At 39.0% G+C, this 21,594-nt stretch overlaps 1 protein-coding gene across 1 annotated transcript; it reads right to left on the reverse strand.

The window, feature by feature from the left end:
• Nucleotides 1-1,827: 1,827 nt before the first annotated feature.
• On the reverse strand, nucleotides 1,828-15,617 carry LOC115222777 (zinc finger protein 665-like). Its single transcript, XM_036511766.1, has 4 exons — nucleotides 15,199-15,617; nucleotides 10,073-10,574; nucleotides 9,240-9,904; nucleotides 1,828-2,977 (listed from the first exon to the last, which is right to left on the reverse strand). The coding sequence occupies exons 2-4, from the start codon at nucleotides 10,254-10,256 to the stop codon at nucleotides 2,213-2,215; spliced, it is 1,614 nt and encodes a 537-aa protein (XP_036367659.1). The 5' UTR covers nucleotides 10,257-10,574; nucleotides 15,199-15,617; the 3' UTR covers nucleotides 1,828-2,212.
• Between the last annotated feature and the right edge of the window lie 5,977 nt (nucleotides 15,618-21,594).

The raw sequence follows: 21,594 nt of genomic DNA on the forward strand, positions 1-21,594 counted from the left end.
CTGTTTCTTTCTCAACGAATAGAACTGAGTTCCAGTAAAGTGATGAAGTCACTTGTCTAGTATTACAGGGTTTTGCATATTTTTTTCAGAAATAATATTAACAATAATTTGACTGTTGTTCCCACTTTTTCTTTACGCCAATAAAGTAATTACGACCATACTCATATTGGTGTGTTATAATTCTTTGTTTTTTTTATTACCTAAAAACAAGGAAGGAATGCAATGCTGATGATCTTCAGTTTTAAATCAATTATACAAACTAGTTAATTGTTATGGTCAGTCACAGAGTGACCACTGGTTTTGCTCATAAAGTAAAGAGTTCTATTGGTGGCCCAATAGAATCAAATGGCTTAAGGCATAAAACCTCTCCACAACAGAGCTTATATGCGATTCATAGGTGTAAAACCAATGGTCACTTTATGACTAGCCATAACATTTGGTGAAAGGCTTGGCTGGAAAAGTTCCCCTTTAAAATCATGCATTTGTCAACCTGTCTATGAGGGCTATAAATCCCAAAACAAACCAACTCAGACCATGAAAACCCATCCCATCAATGCTACCATGAGAATATCCCATACACAAAGGCAATGATGGTCTCAATGTTACATCAGTAGAAGGCATACGACTCTCTCTCTCTCTCTCCCTCTAAATTCATTTCTCTTTGCTATTCTGCCCCTTTTATATCCTGACAGATGACCCTTTAACTTTAGAATGTATCTCAGATGTTTTCTCTTTGGCTTACACTTTTCCAAAAAGTTTTAAATTCCATGAAACTTTAGAATTTGGTATATGGATGTAATTCTTCACGCTTAATCCAATATTGTTATTCAGATGTTTAAGGTTCGATTATTTGAAGTCAATCAGAAAACAGGATCTAGAAGCTGGCATTTTCTACATGATGACAACTTGACGATGACAAAACGTTCAAGGATGGAAGTTTTAATGAATAAAGTCACGTGTAAAGTTGGAACAGGTATGAATTTTTTATCATGTTTTTAATGAAAATTTACCAAAAATAGAACCTGAACATTAAATTACAAAAACACAAAGTGTAGTTCAGTTCTGGAAGACAATACATATTTTGTAGCAAAGATTCAAAAGCAGAGTTTGTGAAATAAATTAACACTTTCATATCTCCTGCACCACACAAAAAGGTCTGTAAAAAAGGTAGTGAGGCTAATGTCATAGCATTTGATCTGTTACCCCTGTGGGGTGCCCCTTCACAGTGTTACCACATCAACGACCCAATGTAAAAAATACACCAATGACTGTAGTTTTCAATTGGCTAAAATTACCTCAAATTTGCAAACTTTAAAAAACTATTCACTTTTCATTTATTAATTTATGGCAAAAAGGAATTTCATTTCCATAATCACTATACAAAAGTACACCAATACACCTACAATGTTATAGCTTCTTTCATGTTTGAATACACTTGTTACATACGATATTTCCACATGATGAATATTTTATGTTTGTAGAAAATAGAATGCCGCAATTGGTTACTCTTTTACTTGTTTCAGTCATTTGACTGCGGCCATGCTGGAGGACCACCTTTAGTTGAGCAAATCAACCCCGGGACTTATTCTTTGTAAGCCCAGTAGTTATTCTATCGTTCTCTTTTGCCGAACCGCTAAATGACGTAAACACACCAGCATCGGTTGTCAAGCAATGCTAGGGGGACAAACACACAAACACATATATATACATATATACGACAGGCTTCTTTCAGTTTCCGTCTACCAAATCCACTGACAAGGCATTGGTCGGCCCGGGGCTATAGCAGAAGAAACTTGTCCAAGATGCCAGGCAGTGGGACTGAACCCGGAACCATGTGGTTGGTTAGCAAGCTACTTACCACACAGCCACTCCAGCACAGAATTTCATTGAACAAATCAATCTTTTTTGTTTGTTGGTTAATAGAGTAATTTTCTGAGCATCTGAAACTCACAAATTCATGAACAAACTGGAAAATGTAAACGTTAATTTAATTGACAAAAATCAAGTATTTCATAAACTGAAATTTATTCACCGCAAGTCACATTTCATCACTAATGAAGTAATTTTTTTGCATAAATACATACATGGCTAGATAAGTAAGTATTTTGAGTGACTGGGTTACGTGTGTCACAGAGGTATGCCTTCTCTCCTCAGTATAAACGTTTGTCAGTAGCTAAGTCACCATTCTCAAGGGAATGATTTACCACAAATTTCAATGATGTGGTTTCTCTCTTGTGTGACTACGTTTGTGAGTGATTAAGTGACTTTTCTGAGAGAATGATTTACCACAGGTATCACAGTGATATGGTTTATCTCCTGTATGAGTGTGCTTGTGAGTAATGAGGTTACCTTTTTGAGAGAATGATTTACCACAAATATCACAGGGAAATGGTTTCTCTCCCGAATGAATACGTTTGTGAGTAGTTAAGTCACCATTTTGAGGGAATGATTTACCACAAATATCACAGTGATATGGTTTATCTCCTGTGTGACTACGTTTGTGAGTAATGAAGTGACTGTTCTGAGCGAATAATTTACCACAGATATCACAGTGATATGGTGTCCATCCTGTATGAATACGTTTATGAGTAGTGAAGTAACTAATCCCTGAGAATGTTTTCCCACAGACTTCACAGTGATATGTTTTCTCTCCTGTATGAAATTGCATGTGAGTAATGCGGTGACCTTTCTGAGAGAATGATTTACCACAGATATCACATGGAAATGGTTTCTCTCCTGAATGAATACGTTTGTGAGTAATTAAGTCACTATTTTGAGGGAATGATTTACTACAAATATTACAGTGATATGGTTTATCTCCTGTGTGACTACGTTTGTGAGTAGTTAAGTGACTATTTTGAGAGAATAATTTACCACAGATATCACAATGATATGGTTTATCTCCTGTATGAATATGTTTGTGTGTTGCTAAGTGACTGCTCTGAGAGAATGATTTACCACAGATATCACAGTGATATGGTCTATCTCCTGTATGAATGTGTTTGTGTGTTGTTAAGTGATGACTTCTTGAGAATGATTTACCACAGATATCACAATGATATGGTTTCTCTCCTGCATCACAACTGTACACACCCTCTCCTGTACATAACGTTTTATCTTTCTGTCTCTTTACACCAGCAGGGAAGCTCTTACTTGTAGACTGTGTCTTACATGTAACTTTGTTCTCACATAGTTTGTCTTCCATCATTTTTCATCTCTCACCACAACAGACAGAGATGTTTTCCTTCTTTTAATTCTTATATGTTTATTCCCAACAAATATTCTCTTTTGCTATACTTTCAACGAACGTAATTTTTGTTGATATTTGAAGATACCGTCTACTCAGATTCTTTCATGCCAATGTGATCTGATATTTCTGAAATAAGAAAGAAAGAATATAGAATATGGAGGAGACAAATAAAAAGTAGAGATTCAACAGTGAACATTTTACTACATTTCTTCTGCATCAATACACAGCGAAGATATAAACTTTTACCTTGGCAATGGAACACATCCCTTCTCCGTACATTAGAGCCAGTGCCAGTTCCAACATTCCCTATGCCAGTTTCAGCCTGTCCACAAGAGCTAGTAGCCTAATGCAACAAGGAAAATGCCTCAACAGACGCGGAGTGAAACTTTCACAGCAATTTCTTGTTTCAAACAAATGTGTAATTTGCATACAAAGGTACTAAAAGTATACGTTCATGTGTTCACACTTATGCATGCATGAATGCACACACACGTGTATGAGCATATACATCAATATATAAGTCTGCGTCTCATAAACATGTGGCCTCACATAAAACCTCAAAAACAACCCAACTCCAACTGACCTAAATTCCTGCTAAAGTTCTCATTCTTTTCTTTTTCTTAATCCCTTAACCCTTTTCACACAAAACTGCCCCTGGTTCTATGATAAAAATTTACTGCTTTAAAGTGATCGAAATTGAAACTTTCCACCGAAATTTCATGTCAGTTTATGCTCCAAACCCCAGACGAATATCGTCAAAATTGCTTTCCTAAGTCTTTGCATATTTCCAAAATTAACTGAAATAAAAGCAGGGTATTTCAAAAGAAATACACTAACGAAGGGCTTAATTGAGCTCTGCATATCTCTCTCTGACTCCAAAGGTTATACAAGAGGTTATAGGAGAGCCGACTCGTCTGGGAGTTAAAAGATCGTTGCTTTAGGAAAATTACTTCTCTTCTTCATTTTCTTTCCTTTATCTTTGAACACATCAAAAGAAGCAGATGTAGTAGAAAGAGGACACGACCTATACAATGTAAATGTTGTTTCTATTAATGATACTTACATATTTAATAGAGATCCAATGACGAAGATGTCACAATAGATTCAAGGAATCACAAATCAGAATGGACATTTTCAGCTTCAACATCACTTGTATATTTTACAAGAAACCCTCACTTAGATTTTCACATCAACATAATAAAGGATGACGATGGCTAATTAACAATCACGTATGAATTAACGTGTTTAATTAATTAATTTGGTTAATTGGCAGAAGCATTAAGCAGCGAAAAATGGTCAGAGTTCAAATCCAGACAAAGTCGACTTTGCTTTCACTCCTTCCGAAATCCATAGAATAAAGTAGCAGTGTGTCACAAAGCAGTTCAAGGAAGGCTTCCATTCAAGCTTTATTGCTGCTCGCCATCAAATCCGTTAATCACTGATTAATCCGTTAATCCGTTAATCACTGACGTCCAACGATTAAAACGAGTCCTTTTACATCAAGTAAAGACAGCATCCATCTAGGAACGTCATTCGACTCTAAGCCGCATTTTCGTACTCAATACAAAAGAAGATTTCTATATTTTTTATTTATTATTTACTGTCGTAGAAATGAATATATGACAGGATATTATAATTCATAACAGTCATCTCTGCAGAGCGAAAAGTGAGTCACGGTGCATTCAAAAAGTATAGTCCTTTAGATAAAAAGGGGTCTTAAATAATTCGTCCTGATCTTAGTCTTCTCGTCTCTTTTTGTCCTTGAATAATAGCCGTTTTGTAACACGTATTATCCTCGTTCATGTAGTCTTTGCAAGCGTTGTTACCTGTACTATTATTATAGTCTTTCAGTTACTCTTCTCCAGTTGCTAATCTGCTCGTATTTTCAGGTGCCGGACTGTGAGCTCCGTTGCTTTGTTAATACGTTGTTTCTATTGGTGTACTGTCGGGATTTGCTCCTTGTTGATAATTGTTTGTGGATTTTGTTGTTCTGTATCGAACTCTGTTTGTGTAGTTAACCCTGGTTGTGTCTGTGTGTTTTCTTAGCTCCCTCGATTGAAAGATTGTCCTGCTGGGTCGAGATTGTGTGTCAACACTGCAGCTATTCGTCCCTTTCCAAACTGTACGCATGCAAAGTGGAGAGAATCGTCTCCAACAATCTAATATTTTCTATAAGTGGATCCCCCTTATTTTTGAGATAGTATTGTGCTTCCGATATTCTGGTGGAATTCAGGTAGAATGGTTCCCGATGTCGATGTTCTTGAAAATTTAAACATTCACTCATGAGGGTTTGTGTTGGTAGCTCTGCTGAGGAAGCCTCTCATGGCTGATAATGCCATGGGAAGGACTGTCAACCATTGTCTTTTATCTAGTTGTAGTAATGAAGTAAGTCCTAGATTTAAGGTCTTCATGAGGTCCTTTCACATTGGCCATTGCCTTCAGTTCGAAAGGAAGATGTTCCAGTTTTTATTGTCCCCTTAGTGAGAAGGAAGTCGTGGAGCTTCTTATTATCAAATTCTGTTAGAGTGGATACAACCTGGTGTTCCCAACAATGAAAAGTGTTTGAGCAGATGGGAAATTACTGTTTCGGTACTCATGTCTTTGCATTGGTATGCGAATGGGTGCTTTTGAGTACTCATCGACTATTATCAATAAGTAGCGCTATTGTGTAGTTCACGGGACCAACAAATTCGACTGAGAGGTGCTTCCATAGCCTTGATGCCAGTATTACTTCACCCATATGTGGTTTGTGGTAGCACGGTTTGAGATTGTTGCATGTAGAGCAAGCGAGCGTCATTTTGCAGATTTCATTTAGTGAGAGTGGCGGGTATCATACTTTACAGTAGTGAAGTAGGTGGGTTATTCATGGGTGGCACAGTTTTTGTGGGGTTGGTATTACGAAGAGCAACCAGCTGTAGAAACTTTGCCAGATCAGATTGGAACCTGGTGCAGCCTTCTGGCTCACCAGCCTTTAGTGAATCCCTCCAACCCATGTCAGCACGGTAAGCAGACGTTAAACGACAACAGAGTGGATGAGGTCAAGCCTGGAACACTTTGACCACAGATCTGCTTGATCAGGACTGACATGGAGACTAAATTACTACCACCACTGCTGTTGCTACAGTAATGAGTTTATCCTTTTATTGTGGCCATGCTGGAGCACTGCCTTGAAGGATTTTAGTCAAACAAATCAAACCCAGGATTTTTTTTTATTTTTGAAGCCTAGTGCTTATTGTACCGGTTCCTTGTGCTGAGCCGCTAAGTAACTAGGACATAAAAACACCAATACCAGTTGTTAAGTGGTGACGGGGGGTAGGAGGAAACAACCACAGGTACAAACATATAGATATATATACATGGGCTTCTTTCAGTTTCCACCTACCAAATCCACTCACAAGGTTTTTGGTCAGCCCGAGGCTATAGTAGAAGATACTTGCCCCCAGGTGGCATGCGGTCGGACTGAACCAAGAACCATGTGGTTGGGAAGCAAGCTTCTTACCACACAGCCATAGCTGTCCATTAATTTTAGACGAGAGTCACATTTTACCTGATAGATGGACAGGTGACAGCAACATAAACCAAATATCTCACAGGTATATATAGACACAGTCCATCAAAGACATTAACAATCGTAAAAATGTAGACAATACTGCTTTATTAACTTTAAATAGGGATCACCTACAGAAATGTCAAAGCAATGAATAAACTGTGTAGGTTGTTAGCTGTCAGGACATTGCATACTTTGAAAATTCCTGAAATTTGTCATCACTACTCCTCACATGTCGAAGCACTCTTTCCTCCTCACCACTCTTACAGTTCATTTTGGTCCCTTTGGGCTTCGATTGTCATTGCTGTCTGTCTTTACCCGACAGTTGCTATTCTCTGTCCCTTTTTCTACCTTTTTCCAACAAGATGTAATACACTTAAGCCCTGTATACAGGGCTTAAACTCATATTTAAATAATAATAACCCACAAAACCTGGTAACTATAATAAACGACAAAGTTTGAAATCAGCAAATAAACTAATTGAAACAATAACAACACAACAAATCGACAAGTTTATTTCCATGAGTGTAATAATATTTATTCATGTATGTACTTGAATTTTCATTTTTCTCAACAATTTTGATACTAATTTCTTAGCGGTCAAGGAAGAATATGTTTTTGACCCTCTGCTTAGGGCCACTTGTCCATTTCCTATAAAAGTTTATGTCTAAACGTATGAATCCGATGAAGACGTATATAACATTTAAACCAGATTACACATAAAATACACGAAGCAATGTATAACCAAGTCACGAATGGATGCAATACACACATGATAAAAAATTTGCTGGATCCTTCCAAAAGCATTGTAGCAACACAAAATCAATCTTTTCTTATTTTCTCAGTCATTTTTACTAATTTTAAGAATGTTGTAGATTTATTCACAGAATAACAAGATTGTTAAAGAGAAAAAGAAAAAAAATCATTTAGCAATATTTATGAATAAAAGGCAGAGAGCTGGCACGACGGGCAAAATGTTTAGTGGTATTTCATCTGTCTTTACATTCTGAGTTCAAATTCTGTTGAGGTCAACTTTGCCTTTCATCCTTTAGGAGGTCGATAAATTATGTACCAGTTGCATACTGGGGTCAAATCAAATTGCCTACCCCCCCCCCAAAAAAAAATTTCAGGTCTTGTGCCTAGAACAGAAAAGAATATTTATGAATAAAAATTGTTCTCAGTTCAAATTCCACTGGCATCGACCTTGCATTTCATCCTTTTAGGATTGATAAAGTAATTACCAGTCACGTACTGGGGTGAATGCAATGAACTTACCCCTCCCTTGAACTTGCTGGCCTTGTGCCAAAATTTGAAACCAATATCTATGAATAAAAATTATGGGGTCAGCTGGCAAAATTTAGTGCCATTTTGGACATCTTTACATTCCAAGTTCAAACCCCATCGAGGTCTTTCATCCTGTTTGAATGTAGTATTATGGACCCGTTTGAAAGGGCTAAAGTCAGACACTTTCCTCTTTGGACAAGGCCTCATCAACTTTTTCAAGTTCCACTTGAAAAGGAAGACGAGAGTAGAGAGGGAAGGGCTGTCTTGTAGCAAATTTATTGAAAGGTGAGTGAATGTCGGGAAAATGGCCAGTATGAACGGACCAATTCTGAGATTACACCTGTAAAAAAAAACCGATAAAATAAAAGAAGGGGCTCTCTACCGCTTTTGACCAGGCCCCCGTGGCTTTTATGGGTTTTTCCACGAGTAACCTTTCGAAGTGCCTCCCCCTATTGGGAGTTTTATTTGTTATATTTTTCGCTGTTTTTTTAATGTTTACATGGACCTTTCTTTTTCGCAAAACCCTTTCTACTTTTCGTCCTGTGTTTGTCCTTACATGTTTTTTGATTTATGTTAGCCCTTGTGGCCAATAAACCAGAATTAATTATTATTATTATTGTCATTGTTCAGGTCACTGCTTGGAATTGAACTCGGAATCTTGGGGTTAGTAGCCTGCACTCTTAACCACTATGCCATATGGCATAGTGGTTAAGAGCACGGGCTACTAACCCCAAGATTCCGAGTTCAATTCCAGGCAGTGACCTGAATAATAATAATAATAACATCGAAAAATACCTTAGGAATGAGAACCCAGGTTCGAAATTTCCCAAGACACCTGAAGAAGGCTGGAGGGTATATCAGCTGAAATGTTGTGTTAACCACAAACAAGATGAGGACAAATATCCATCAAATGTAAATAATGATACTTATTTTATCGACCCGTAAAGGAAGAAAGACAAAATTGACTTCAGAACACAAAACTGGAAGAAACTCTGCCAAGCATTTTTGGTCCAGTTATGATTCTGCCAGCTAATTGCCTTTATAACCACTAGCTATATCAACAAAGAAAATGCAAAAATAATTTGATCAACCAAAATTCGGTAGTATGTAGGCTGCACTATATTTACTACGACATGAATTTTAATATTGATAGAGTTATTTTTCTGTATGAATACCTATATGCGTAGTTAAGTGCCTTTTTTGAGAGAAGGATTTGCCACAAATATCACAGTGATGTGGTCTCTCTCCTGTATGAACACGTATGTGTTTAGTTAAGTGACTGCTTACAGAGAAAGATTTACCACAGACATCACAGGTATATGGTTTCTCTCCAGTATGAATACGCTTGTGAGTAGTTAATTCCCCATTTTGAGAGAATGCTTTATCACAAATATCACACTGATATGGTTTCTCTCCTGTATGAATAAGTTTGTGAGCAGTTAATTCACCATTTTGAGAGAATGATTTACCACAGATATCACACTGATATGGCTTCTCTCCTGTATGGGTGCGTTTGTGTCTTGTTAATGTGCAATTCTTAGGGAAAGATTTACCGCAAACATCACAGCAAAATGGCTTCTCTCCTGTATGAATACGTTTGTGAGTCGTTAAGTAACTACTTCCAGAGAATGACTTACCACAGATGTCACAATGATATGGCTTTTCTCCTGTATGAATGCGTTTGTGGGTCGTTAAATCACTACTTCCAGTGAAGGATTTACCACACACATCGCAAAGATATGGCCTCTCTCCTGTATGAATACGTTTGTGTTTAGTTAAATGACTACTTACAGAGAAGGATTTACCACAGACATCACAGTGATTTGGTCTCTCATCTGTATGGATCCGTTTGTGAGTAGTCAAGTGACTACTTACGGAGAATGACTTATCACAGATATCACAAACATAAGGTCTCTCCCCTGTATGAACACGTTTATGGGTAATTAAGTTTGCAACTTGAGAGAATGATTTACTGCAGATGTCACAGCGATATGGTTTCTCTCCTGTATGAATACGTTTGTGAGTATTTAGGTTACCTTTTTGAGAGAATGTCTTTTTACAGATATCACAGTCATATAACATTTTTACTTTCTCTTTCTTTCCATCACCGGGATCAGGAATCCTTTTAGACTGTGTTTCACATTTAATTTTCTTCTCACACAATTCATTTTCCATAATTTTTCTTTCAATTTTTATACTCTCTTCCTGAAAAATATTTCTTGTGTGCTATACTTCCATAAACATTGTCTCTGTCAATGTTTGTAGAGGCTGCAAACTCTTTTTTAATTTAAGTTTATCTAGAATCCACAATCATCCTATTATATATAGTGAAGTGGGGAAATTTTACTAAGAACCACAGTGCAAATAATTCACAGTAATTCAGCTGAAGATTTATATCTGTTGTGTATGGGAGTTGTTCCGAGTCTTAAAAATGATAAATATCGATGGCTCCGACGTAAAACAATCTCTCTTGGGCCAATGTCATCTGATATTCTGAAAGAAAAGAGAAGCAATATAAAATATAGAGGAATCTTAAGAAGCAGACATTCGATGCTGACATTTTATTATGTTTCTTCTACATTGATAGATAAAAGCCTTTATCCAAGCAACACAACTGATCTACTGAAGCCATCCCTTTTCAAAACACACATCAAGGGGCACAGGTGTGATTGTGTGGTAAGAAGTTTGCTTCCAGTTTATTGTTTTGGTTGGTCAAACTGCTGCCTTTGTGTGTAATACACGTGTTTTTTGGCCGTCCTGCAACGGTATGACGTCTTCCCTCTTGTGTAATGAGTTGTGAAAATCTGAGTCCTTTTTCAGACTTTATGTCGTCCGAAGAAGAAATTGTAAAATGTTTGAAAAGAATCAACAAGGAACTAGAAACAAAGAATTATGCTGAAGTGGCAAAAGGAAAAATTGAAAACATAAGTCTAGAAGAATTGAGATGGTTCAAGGAAATACCTAAAAGGGAGGGGAACGATGTGAAGGTGTTCCCCCACAAAGAAGTGTTAAAGGATAAAAATGAGAGAACAATTATATACATTTGTGGTGGCAACAAGAAAAATAGAAAAGTGGTGTCAGTGGCCCAAGTTGAAAAGGCATGGAGACTGAGATGGTAAGAGATATGGTAAGAGAGATGGCAAGAGATATGGTAAGAGAGATGGCAAGAGATATGGTAAGAGATATGGTAAGAGATATGGTAAAAGAGATGGTAAGAGATATGGTAAAAGAGATGGTAAGAGAGATGGTAAGAGATATGGCAAGAGATATGGTAAGAGATGGTAAAAGATATGGTAAGAGATATGGTAAAAGAGATGGTAAAAGAGATGGTAAGAGATATGGTAAGAGAGATGGTAAAAGAGATGGCAAGAGATATGGTAAGAGACATGGCAAGAGATATGGTAAAAGAGATGGTAAGAGATATGGTAAAAGAGATGGTAAGAGATATGGTAAAAGAGATGGTAAGAGATGGTAAAAGAGATGGTAAGAGAGATGGCAAGAGATATGGTAAGAGAGATGGTAAGAGAGATGGCAAGAGATATAGCAAGAGATATGGCAAGAGAGATGGTAAGAGATATGGTAAGAGAGATGGTAAGAGATATGGTAAGAGAGATGGTAAGAGATGGTAAAAGAGATGGTAAGAGAGATGGCAAGAGATATGGCAAGAGAGATGGTAAGAAGCTTGCTTCCATGCATGCGTTGGTCAGTGTTTTTCTTTGCACTCCTAAGAGTCACAATGGCATACACCAACGTCGTGAATTATTGAACAAGTGAAGCACAGCTACAAGGAAAGACATTTGGTATTTTTGCGGGGGGAATTCTGTGGGGGTTTGTTGCTCGTGTTTATTTAGTCGAACAAGTAATCTCCACTGAGTTCCGGGCATTTGTCTGCCTGTAGTTGTGCTTTGAGTCTCACTTAGTGGAGAGAAGTGTGTTTTGAGGGCATATACCTCCTCCAATAATTACGAACATTGCGCTTGTTTTTTACCCATTTTTTTGATGAAATTATTGTGTGACTGCTTTGTGCCCTGGATTACCAAGTGGATTACCGAGTTGGCCAGGAGCACCAGGACAGCCAGAAGAATAGTTTGCTGTGTTTTTTTTAACTGTTTCTTGTCTTCTTCCTTCTTTCCTTCATTTTTGTTTTTTTGAACTCTTCGAACTTTTGCTTTTTTTGTGAACTTTTTTCCCAAAGAACATGGCAAAAAAAATGAACAACAGTGCTCAGAGTGGATGAAAGACTTTGAAGAGAGGACAGTGGTGTTGAGGTTTTACTCAAAGTGGCTCGCCATTATCACCCTCTTTAAAAAGATACAAATTGAAATTTAGTTCAGGGGGGGGGGTCAAGTATGCAATGGTGTGGTTGCTATTTGACACCCCTGAGGAGGCTTGCAAATTTGCAAGCCACCATTAGAGGGCAAAGAGATTTTGTTTCTTCCCACGTATTGTGGGAAGAAGTTGACAAGAGCTTGGGTCTGCGGGTTGCCACCTGGGATAGAACCTGAGTGGATAGAAGACACTATCTGCCGGAGTTTGGGTGGCAGTGGATCCAAGCTGCTTAATGTTAAAATAATGCCGGCAGCTGATTGGGTTGGGTCAAAAGCTGTTTTGACCCTGTGGACCCAATCAGCTAAGAATCTGGTCTTTCCAGATTTTCTGAAAATGGCCAGTTGCAGGTACCTACTTGAGGGACCCCCCCCCCAAGTGTCCCCTGTGCCTGGAACCAGGTCACATTAAAAAGAACTGTACCCACGACCAGAGTAGGATCCTGGAACAACTGGTTGAGGAAGAGCTACTCCCTCCTCCTTCGGAGGGAGAGATGGAGACCTTCCCCCCCCAAAAAGGAAGAAGGTGGACAACAATGGTTGCCCACCGAAGGACCGTAAAGCTGCAGGAGGGAGGGAAGATCCTCCAGTTAAAGCATAAGAACTAGACCCTCTTTTATCAAAGACGAGAAAAAAGAAGAAAAAGATTGGGACAGTGCAGGCAGTTAGCAGTACACTGCCGACATGTCCTGAAACCTTGTCGGTGGAATTGTGTCACTGACGGATGACACTGTCGACTGTCCCAGTATAATATATGAGGAATTTGTGATCTTTCTTAAGGGAGGAGCTGCAGAGAACTTTATGAGGAATCTGGAAGGTCGGGAAGAGGAGGTCCTGTCCTACACTGAAAGGTGGCTGCAGAGGACATGATGGAAAATGATTTCTACAGAGTGATGGATTCCTTTACTAAGGATGAATGCAATTATCCCTTATGGGAACCCGACTTGCAAAAGCAAGCTTGCCTGCAGACGGCAAGAGACTTAGTTTGGGAGGTAGAGTGAGAGGTCTTAGTGCCTCAATTTGGTGATTTTGGTAAGAGGCTCAGCACTTCAATTTGTAACTGTTGTAAGAGGTTCAATACCTCCTTTGTATTTTTTAAAAAAGAACAATGTTATCGTGAAGTAACAATCGGTGAGCGTTGTCTGTTTCCCCCACCAACCATCTCGTTTTCATTCCAGCATCATTGTATCTGTGTCCAGCCCATAAGCTTCCATCTGTATTATGCCTTTATGGCAAATGTAATGAAATAAAGAAGCTTGCTTCCCAACCACATGGTTCCGGGTTCAATCCCACTGCATGGCGTCTTGGGCAAGCGTCTTCTACTATAGCCTCAGGCTGACATTGGCCTTACAAGTTGATTTGGAAGATGGAAACTGAAAGAAGCCTGTCGTATATACATACATATTTATACATATATGTGTATGTGTTTGTCCCCTCACCATCGCCTGACAACTGATGTTGCTGCGTTTAGGTCCCCGTAATCTAGGGGTTCGGTAAAAGAGACTAATAGAATAAGTAATAGGCTTACAAAGAATAAGTTCTAGATCGATTTGTTCAACTGATGGTGGTGCTCCAGCATGGCCACAGTCAAATGATTGAAACAAGTAAAAGAGTAAAAGAATATATATATAGGTACTACTTGAGAACAGTGGTCCCGGTGCACGCACTCGCTAGTCATGACTAGTCGATCCTTTGTGTTTTATTTACTTTGGATCTTTTCGGTTTGAACGGCAGTTTTTAACATAATTTCTAAGTGACTAAAAAATTTTAAACTTCGTATACTGGTAGAATGTGTTTATAAAACATCTTCTTCTCTTAGCTTTATTGAGAAAATTCTATAGTTTGTAAGATATTTGTTGTTTTTTTTCCTCAATTTCTGCAATTTCAACCAATCAATGACGTCCATTGAGGTAAATAGCATTCTGTGCCGTATGAATATGTCCCTCATTTAAGAAACAGATTGGGTTTATTTACATCTGTGAAGAAAAAAAGATACCCTTCTCCCCACCCCTAACCCTAAAAGAGATTGAAATGCAATAGATCGATTCTAGGGTCATAATTATGGGTGACAATTTCATATGACACCGCTAGAAAAAACTGCTGTGTAAAAAAATTATTTATTTTGTATTTTATTTACTTTGCTAGGTAGTCGTTGTAGGATCGATTAGTCACGACTAGCTAGCGCGGATCGGGACCACTGTTCTCAAGTAGTACCAATGGAAATGGTGAGAGGACTCGGAACATTCCCAATGTGAATTTTCCGAGTCCTCCCCCCCGCGTTCGCCAGCGCACATTTTTTTTTCCATATTCATTTACTACATGTTGTTGTTGTTGTATTGCACTTTTTTTTTTTCGTTTTTTTTGGGGGGGCTTTTTTTGCTCGCGTCAAACACTTTAGTTTGAATCGAAATCTCTGACCCTTTCACTTAGATACGATCTATCCGGCGGAATTACAAACCCTTTCTGCTTATCATAACAGTCAAAAACATGTCGTAACTATGAGGACTACGGTTCGACTCTGCTGTACGGTGGTGACTTGGGCAAACTTCTTTCTTCCAACACATATTAAATCCACTTTCCTATACGTTTATGATAAGACTACTTGGAAATAAATCAAAGTCATTCAATAATCCGCAGACAGGTTGATAAAGAATTATATTGCCTTACAACAACCTCTCACTATGTTAAAGACTACAAGGTTCAGTAAATGCTTATATAAAAACAATAAATAATACTGATGTAATATAAAAAAAAAAAGGAAAAAATAATAGAAACAAAAACCCTAAACTTACCCCCGAACCTGGATGTTTAAACCACAGCAAGTGCTTGATGTTTCGGTTTCCGACTGTCGTAAATATTTCCCGATACTTTTTAGATTAAACCAAAACCAAATATTAGCTTTCATGATGTTATTACTGTTCATCGTTCATTTACTTTTTATGTATATGGATATTAATTACTAAATAGATAATCTATATTAAAGATCGCGCTCATTTTATTACAACACAAATCGAGGCATTGTTTCGATTTCCTTTACGATATTTCTTGTAATAACAAGAAAAGTAGGTTCGAATCCCACTGCTGTCTGTATTTATTGTGTTGTGTTCTTCATTTACTTCAGTTGGTAATTTTTTTACTATTACACCCGTTGGGTGAGACGAGTATAATAGCAGAAGTTTTGGTATTTATTTGCTGAATGTAGAAAATCAGTCCCCGACATATTAGAAGGTTTGGAGATGATGTAAAGGTATGGATCTTTTCCTTTTGAACGGCAGTTTTCAACACAATTTCTAGTTAACTTTTAAACTTCGTATGCTGGTAGAATGGGTCAAAATAAAACATTTTTTCTCTTGGCTTTCTTGAGAAAATTGTAATTTGTAAGTTTAACGTAGTTTAATTTTTCGAATTTTAACCAATCCTATTGAGCTAAAATCATTTGCTGCGTCTAAAACTGAGACAACATCCTGTCACTAACCCTAACCCTAAATTTTAGCCTTTCGTTTTTTTTTCTTAATTGTTAAATTAAAATTATTTTCCATTGCTTTCGTTTTTTTTTCTTAATTCTTAAATTAATTTAACAAGTAAGAAAAAAAAAACGAAAGGCTAAAATTTAGGGTTAGTGACAGGATGTTGTCTGTTTTAGACGCAGCAAATGATTTTAGCTCAGTAGAGGGCATAGGATTGGTTAAAATTCGAAAAATTAAACTACGTTAAACTTACAAATTACAATTTTCTCAAGAAAGCCAAGAGAAAAAAATGTTTTATTTTGACACATTCTACCAGTATACGAAGTTTAAAAGTGTTTAGTTAACCAGAAATTGTGTTGAAAACGGCCATTCTGGATGGTTTTATATTTACAGATATTTATTAGTATGTTACATGTTTTTATAAATCATATATCATATATTAGGGTTCTTTTCACTTTGACTGGCAGATTTTTAAAATAATTTCTTTGTAACTAAATACTTTTAAACTTCATATACTGGTAGAATGTGTTACATAAAACATCCGGTCAAAGTGAAAAGTGCTTTCATCCACTCTAGTGGAGTCTTCAAATTGAATTAACTTTTGCAGGAATTTTGACTCTTTTTATAGTATTATTGAGTGTGTAGGGGTGGGGAGAGATATAAGATAGTACAAGAGGGTGAGGAATGGGGAGAAAGTGAGAGAGAGCATGTGTGTGTGTTTTTGTATCTGAAAAAAGTGTTAAAGAAAAAGAAGGAGAGAAAGAAAAAAAAATTTGCTATCTTTGCAGCTGGTCAGTTTGTCAATAATAAGCAATTCTTGGCTTTTGGTAATGGCAAATTCAGCTGGTCATTCCAAGGGGGAAAAATGTCACATTTCAAAAAATTGTCTGGATTTCCTTTTTATAATTGTCTTGTGAGAGTGTGTGTGTGTGTGTTTTTGTATTACCTCCTCCGCTATCTTATGCAAGTCTTGTAAACCGACTTGGATGGCCACTTTGAGGCCGTAGTCCTACCAGTTTACCTCCTTCACCCTCATCACTTTCAACACCTTCACGTCTTCCTCCATATTATACAGGATGGCTGCCACCAGTCACACCTCCTCAATCTCCAGTGGTACTCTGCCAATCCTTACCCTGGCTACTCATTTGCCACAGTAAATCAGCAGAAGTACCCACTCTGGTGTCCTTAGCATCACAGTGGAGTGGTTTATTGCTTCTTGTTCACTAGTGAACCCTACCTCTGCTGTGCCGTATTTCCTCCCTCTCGTGTAAAATGTTGAGGCATTTTACCACCTTTATGGTCTCAAAAATTTGTCCTACGAAGAAAGGCTGAGGACGCTCGACCTTTATTCTTTTGAAAAACGCCGCCGCCATGGTGATCTCATTCTCGCCCACAACATCATAAGCAGAAAGTGTAACCTCTCGAAAGAGCTGTTCTTCACTCCTGCTCCAGAGCATCGGCTGCAGGGTCATTCTGAAAAGCTCTACCTGCGACGATTTCATCTCAATCGAAGGAGAGGAGCTTTCTCCGTCTGGGTTGCGGATCCGTGGAACAAGCTGCCAGACGAGATGGTGAAGATGCCGACGACCGCTTTGTTCAAAGCCTCCCTGGACCTCCCTGTACTTAACTCCATGTCCCCCTACATGGCCTTGCTATTTGCTTTTGAGCCAAATTAACTAACTAACTAACTAACTTCTATAGCCTCTACTGTGGCTATTTCAACTTTTGCGATGTCATAGACAGTGTTCTATACACCACCGTCTGCTTCATCACACTCACTGTTAAATTTTCTGGTGGTGTCAACTTCAAACTGGTTCCATCTTTCTCTATGAGTCTTAAATCATTAAAAATGTTTTAGCCCGAAGGCTGCGGCCATGCTGGGGCACCATGAACTCCTTCAATTTCCTCTGCTCCATCTTTATCTCTTGTACCTGCAACATGTCCGCTGTCAAACTTCTGCTAGTTGGAACTGGTTCACACTCCTTCGCCCTCTGCTTCTTGTCTCTGTACCTGGATTTCGTTGACATGGAGAAAGCCTTTGGCAGGGTCCCCTGATCCCTTATCTGGTGGTCAATAAGGAAACTAGGGATAGATGAATAGTTAGTGAGAGCTGTGCAAGCCATGTATAGGGGCGCTGTAAGGTGACGGTTGGCAACAAGTACACTGAAGAATTCAGGGTAGAGGTAGGGGTCCACCAAGGTTCAGTCCTTAGCCCCCTCCTATTTATCATAGTCCTCCAGGCAATAACAAAGGAATTCAAGACAGGATGCCCATGGGAGTTCCTCTTTGCCAACGACCTTGCTCTAATTGCTAAGTCACTATCAGAACTAGAGAAGTTTCAGGTGTGGAAACAAGGATTAGAATCGAAGGGCCTTAGAGTCAACCTAGCTAAAACCAAAGTCCTAATAAGTAGGAAGGCAGGCAAACCACAAATTCCTGCAGAAAAGGTGTAGGTAGAAACTCTATAAGATGTATCCAGTGTAAGCTATGGATACATAAGAGGTGCAGCAATATCAAAGGAAGGCTACCTGGGAAGATAGTTTTTGTATGTGGCAGGTGCTTTGGAGCAATAAACACTGAAAATGTGCAGAAAACAGCTTCTGCCACATACCAGGGAGAAAGACTAGAAGTAGTTGATAGCTTCCATTACCTAGGTACCAAGTCAGTAGTGGGGGAGGGTGCTCTGAAAGTGTAGCTGCTAGAATAAGAATAGCCTGGGCAAAGTTCAGAGAGCTCTTACCTCTGCTGGTGACAAAGGGCCTCTTGCTCATGTGTATGAACAGCCATGCTACATGGCAGTGAAACATGGGCCGTGACTGCTGAGGACATGCGTAAGCTCGCAAGGAATGAAGCCAGTATGCTCTGGCTTCACTCCATTCCAGAATCATCATCATTTAGCGTCCGCTTTCCATGCTAGCATGGGTTGGACGGTTCAACTGGCGTCTGGGAAGCCAGAAGGCTGCACCAGGCCCAGTCTGATTTGGCAATGTTTCTACGGCTGGATGCCCTTCCTAACGCCAACCACTCCGTGAGTGTAGTGGGTGCTTTTTACGTGCCATCGGCACAGGTGCGAGACGGGACTGGCAAATAGCCACGGTCGGAAGGTGCATTTTACGTGCCACCGGCATGGGGGCCAAGCGAGGCTGGCAACAACCAAGATCGGATGGTGCTTTTTACGTGCCACTGGCACGGAGGCCAGTCGGGGCGGCGCTGACAACAGCCACGATCGGATGGTTCGCTTACGTGCGACTGGCGCTAGTATCACAGCTGCAATTTCATTGATGTTGATCAACTTCGATTTTGGTTCTGATTTCCACTTGCCTCAACAGGTAGAGTTTTGTGTCCCAAGAAGGAAAGGTAAGTCGACTGGCTACATCCCAGGTAGAGGCCATGGGTTATGGTCTCACTTGTCCTGCCGGGTCTTCTCATGCACAGCATACTTCCATAGGTCTCGGTCTCTAATCATTTCCTTGGTGAGACCTAAAGTTCGAAGGTTGTGCTTCACCTCCTTGTCCCAGGTTTTCCTGGGTCTACATCTTCCATAGGTTCCCTCAACCGCTAGGGTGTGGCACTTTTTCACACAACTATCTTCAGCCATTCTCGTCACATGACCATACCAGCGCAAACGTCTCTCTTGCACACCACAACTGATGCTTCTTAGGTCCAACTTTTCTCTCAAGGTACTTACACTCTGTCAAGTATGAACACTGACACTATACATCCATTGGAGCATACTGGCTTCATTTCTTGCGAGCTTACGCATATCCTCAGCAGTCACGGCCCAAGTTTCACTACCATGTAGCATGGCTGTTCGTACACATGCATCATACAGTCTGCTTTTATTCTGAGCGAGAGGCCTTTTGTCACCAGCAGAGGTAAGAGCTCTCTGAACTTTGCCCAGGCTATTCTTACTCTAGCAGTTACACTTTCAGCACCACCCACCCCCCGCTACTGACTTGGTCACCTAGGTAACAGAAGCTATCAACTACTTCTAGTTTTTCTCCCTGGAATGTGGTAGAAGTTGGTCTCTGCACATTTTCAGTGTTTATTGCTCCTGAGCATCTGCCACAAACAAGGACTATTTTCCTAGTTAGCCTTCCTTTGACATTGCTGCACCTCTTATGTGTCCATAGCTTACACTTGGTGCATCTTATAGAGTTTCTAAAAAACGAAAAATTTTATCATATGCACAATGGTGTTCTGGAAGAAGTTTAGGCTCATGTTCATTCACAAATGCAACCAACTCTGTAATGTCATAATTTGTCTCTCTTGCTATGTCACTAATTTGACAGTTTCTTTTTGGCAGTCCAGAGCCAGACTCTTGCAAGATTTTGCCTCCCACAGCCAAAACCTGATCCTCAATTTCAATCAGTGCTTAGTTAAAAAGTATTTCAGAGAACTGAATATTGATATCTGGGTTTGCCTGTTGAATTGCATACTTTAAGTCCTCAGCCATCTCCTCACGATATTTCATCCAAAGCTGTAGGGGACTGCCAAGTTGACACACGTTCAGTATAATTGCTAAAAGGTTTCGGAGTTTCCTTGGAGAATCTGATACTGATGCTTCAGTCAATGCAAGGTCCCATTGCTCATCATTTTCTAAATAAAAAAACCTTGTTGATAGCATGCTTCCCTATAACTTTCACACACGCAACCGTTTACCCTCCTCGAATCTTGGAATGGTTTGGGACCACATACTTCATGCAAAAGGAGCCGTAAGTAGTAGCATTCTGCTTGGCTCTTGCAAGAGCATCAGCTCCACATTTCCTCTTGTGCCTTTTATTGTTTCTCCAGGTGTAATACTTGGGTAATTGTGGGTAAAGGAGTTTTCTTGCATCTTCATCTTCTTGACACAACTTTAAAAATGACAGTAAGGGTAGTTTCCTTTGGTGAAGGTGCTCGTTGCAAGGCTGTTTGTTTTGTGAAGATAACCCTGTGGCCATTCTTTAGATGGACACCCAGATGAATGATGGCTGGGTGCCTCTCAAGAATGGGAAAATCGAAGATGCGCCAAAAAGGCCTCATTGGTACTCATTGGTATCTTCCTCTGTCATACTGCACAAGATTGTATGTTGCAGCATCTAAACCTTTGTTTATATATTTGCAAACATTAACTCAGGCTACCTGAACTCGTCTTCACTTCCCTGTAGAATACTGATCATCTACATTTACCTCGACTCCTCTTGTAAAATGTGAGAAAAATGTCTTAGGAAACTTTTTCGAAAATTAAAATGGGGATTAAATGAAAAATGAGTTCCGTGAATATCTTCACAGGAGTGATTGAAATAAATGGCAATTGTGGAACGCACACAGTATCAAACATCAGATGAAATGGATGTGTGTGTGTGAGAGAGAGAAAGAGAATGTCACTTAGACATTTCCCTTTTTCATACGCACACATACATACAAAACAGACGAATACATATGTATTTATGTATGTACGTATACATAACACACCCCTTCACTGACTGACTGACTCTCTCTCTCTCACAAACACACATTCATAAATGTATACAAACATACAAAAACACACGTGTGTGACAGAGACGGAGAGCGAGAAGGTTGCAAACAATGAATGGAAAACATTAAATGAAAAAATCGTATAAATCAAAGCTCTTGTACCGTATATTTAAATTTATGAACTTAGTCAATATTTCTTTCAGTAATTTATATTTCTTTACAAGGACAGACAAATGGATTGAATCGATTACATCGACCCCA

The sequence above is a fragment of the Octopus sinensis genome, linkage group LG21 (genome assembly GCF_006345805.1).
Source record: "Octopus sinensis linkage group LG21, ASM634580v1, whole genome shotgun sequence".
Taxonomy (NCBI): domain Eukaryota; kingdom Metazoa; phylum Mollusca; class Cephalopoda; order Octopoda; family Octopodidae; genus Octopus; species Octopus sinensis.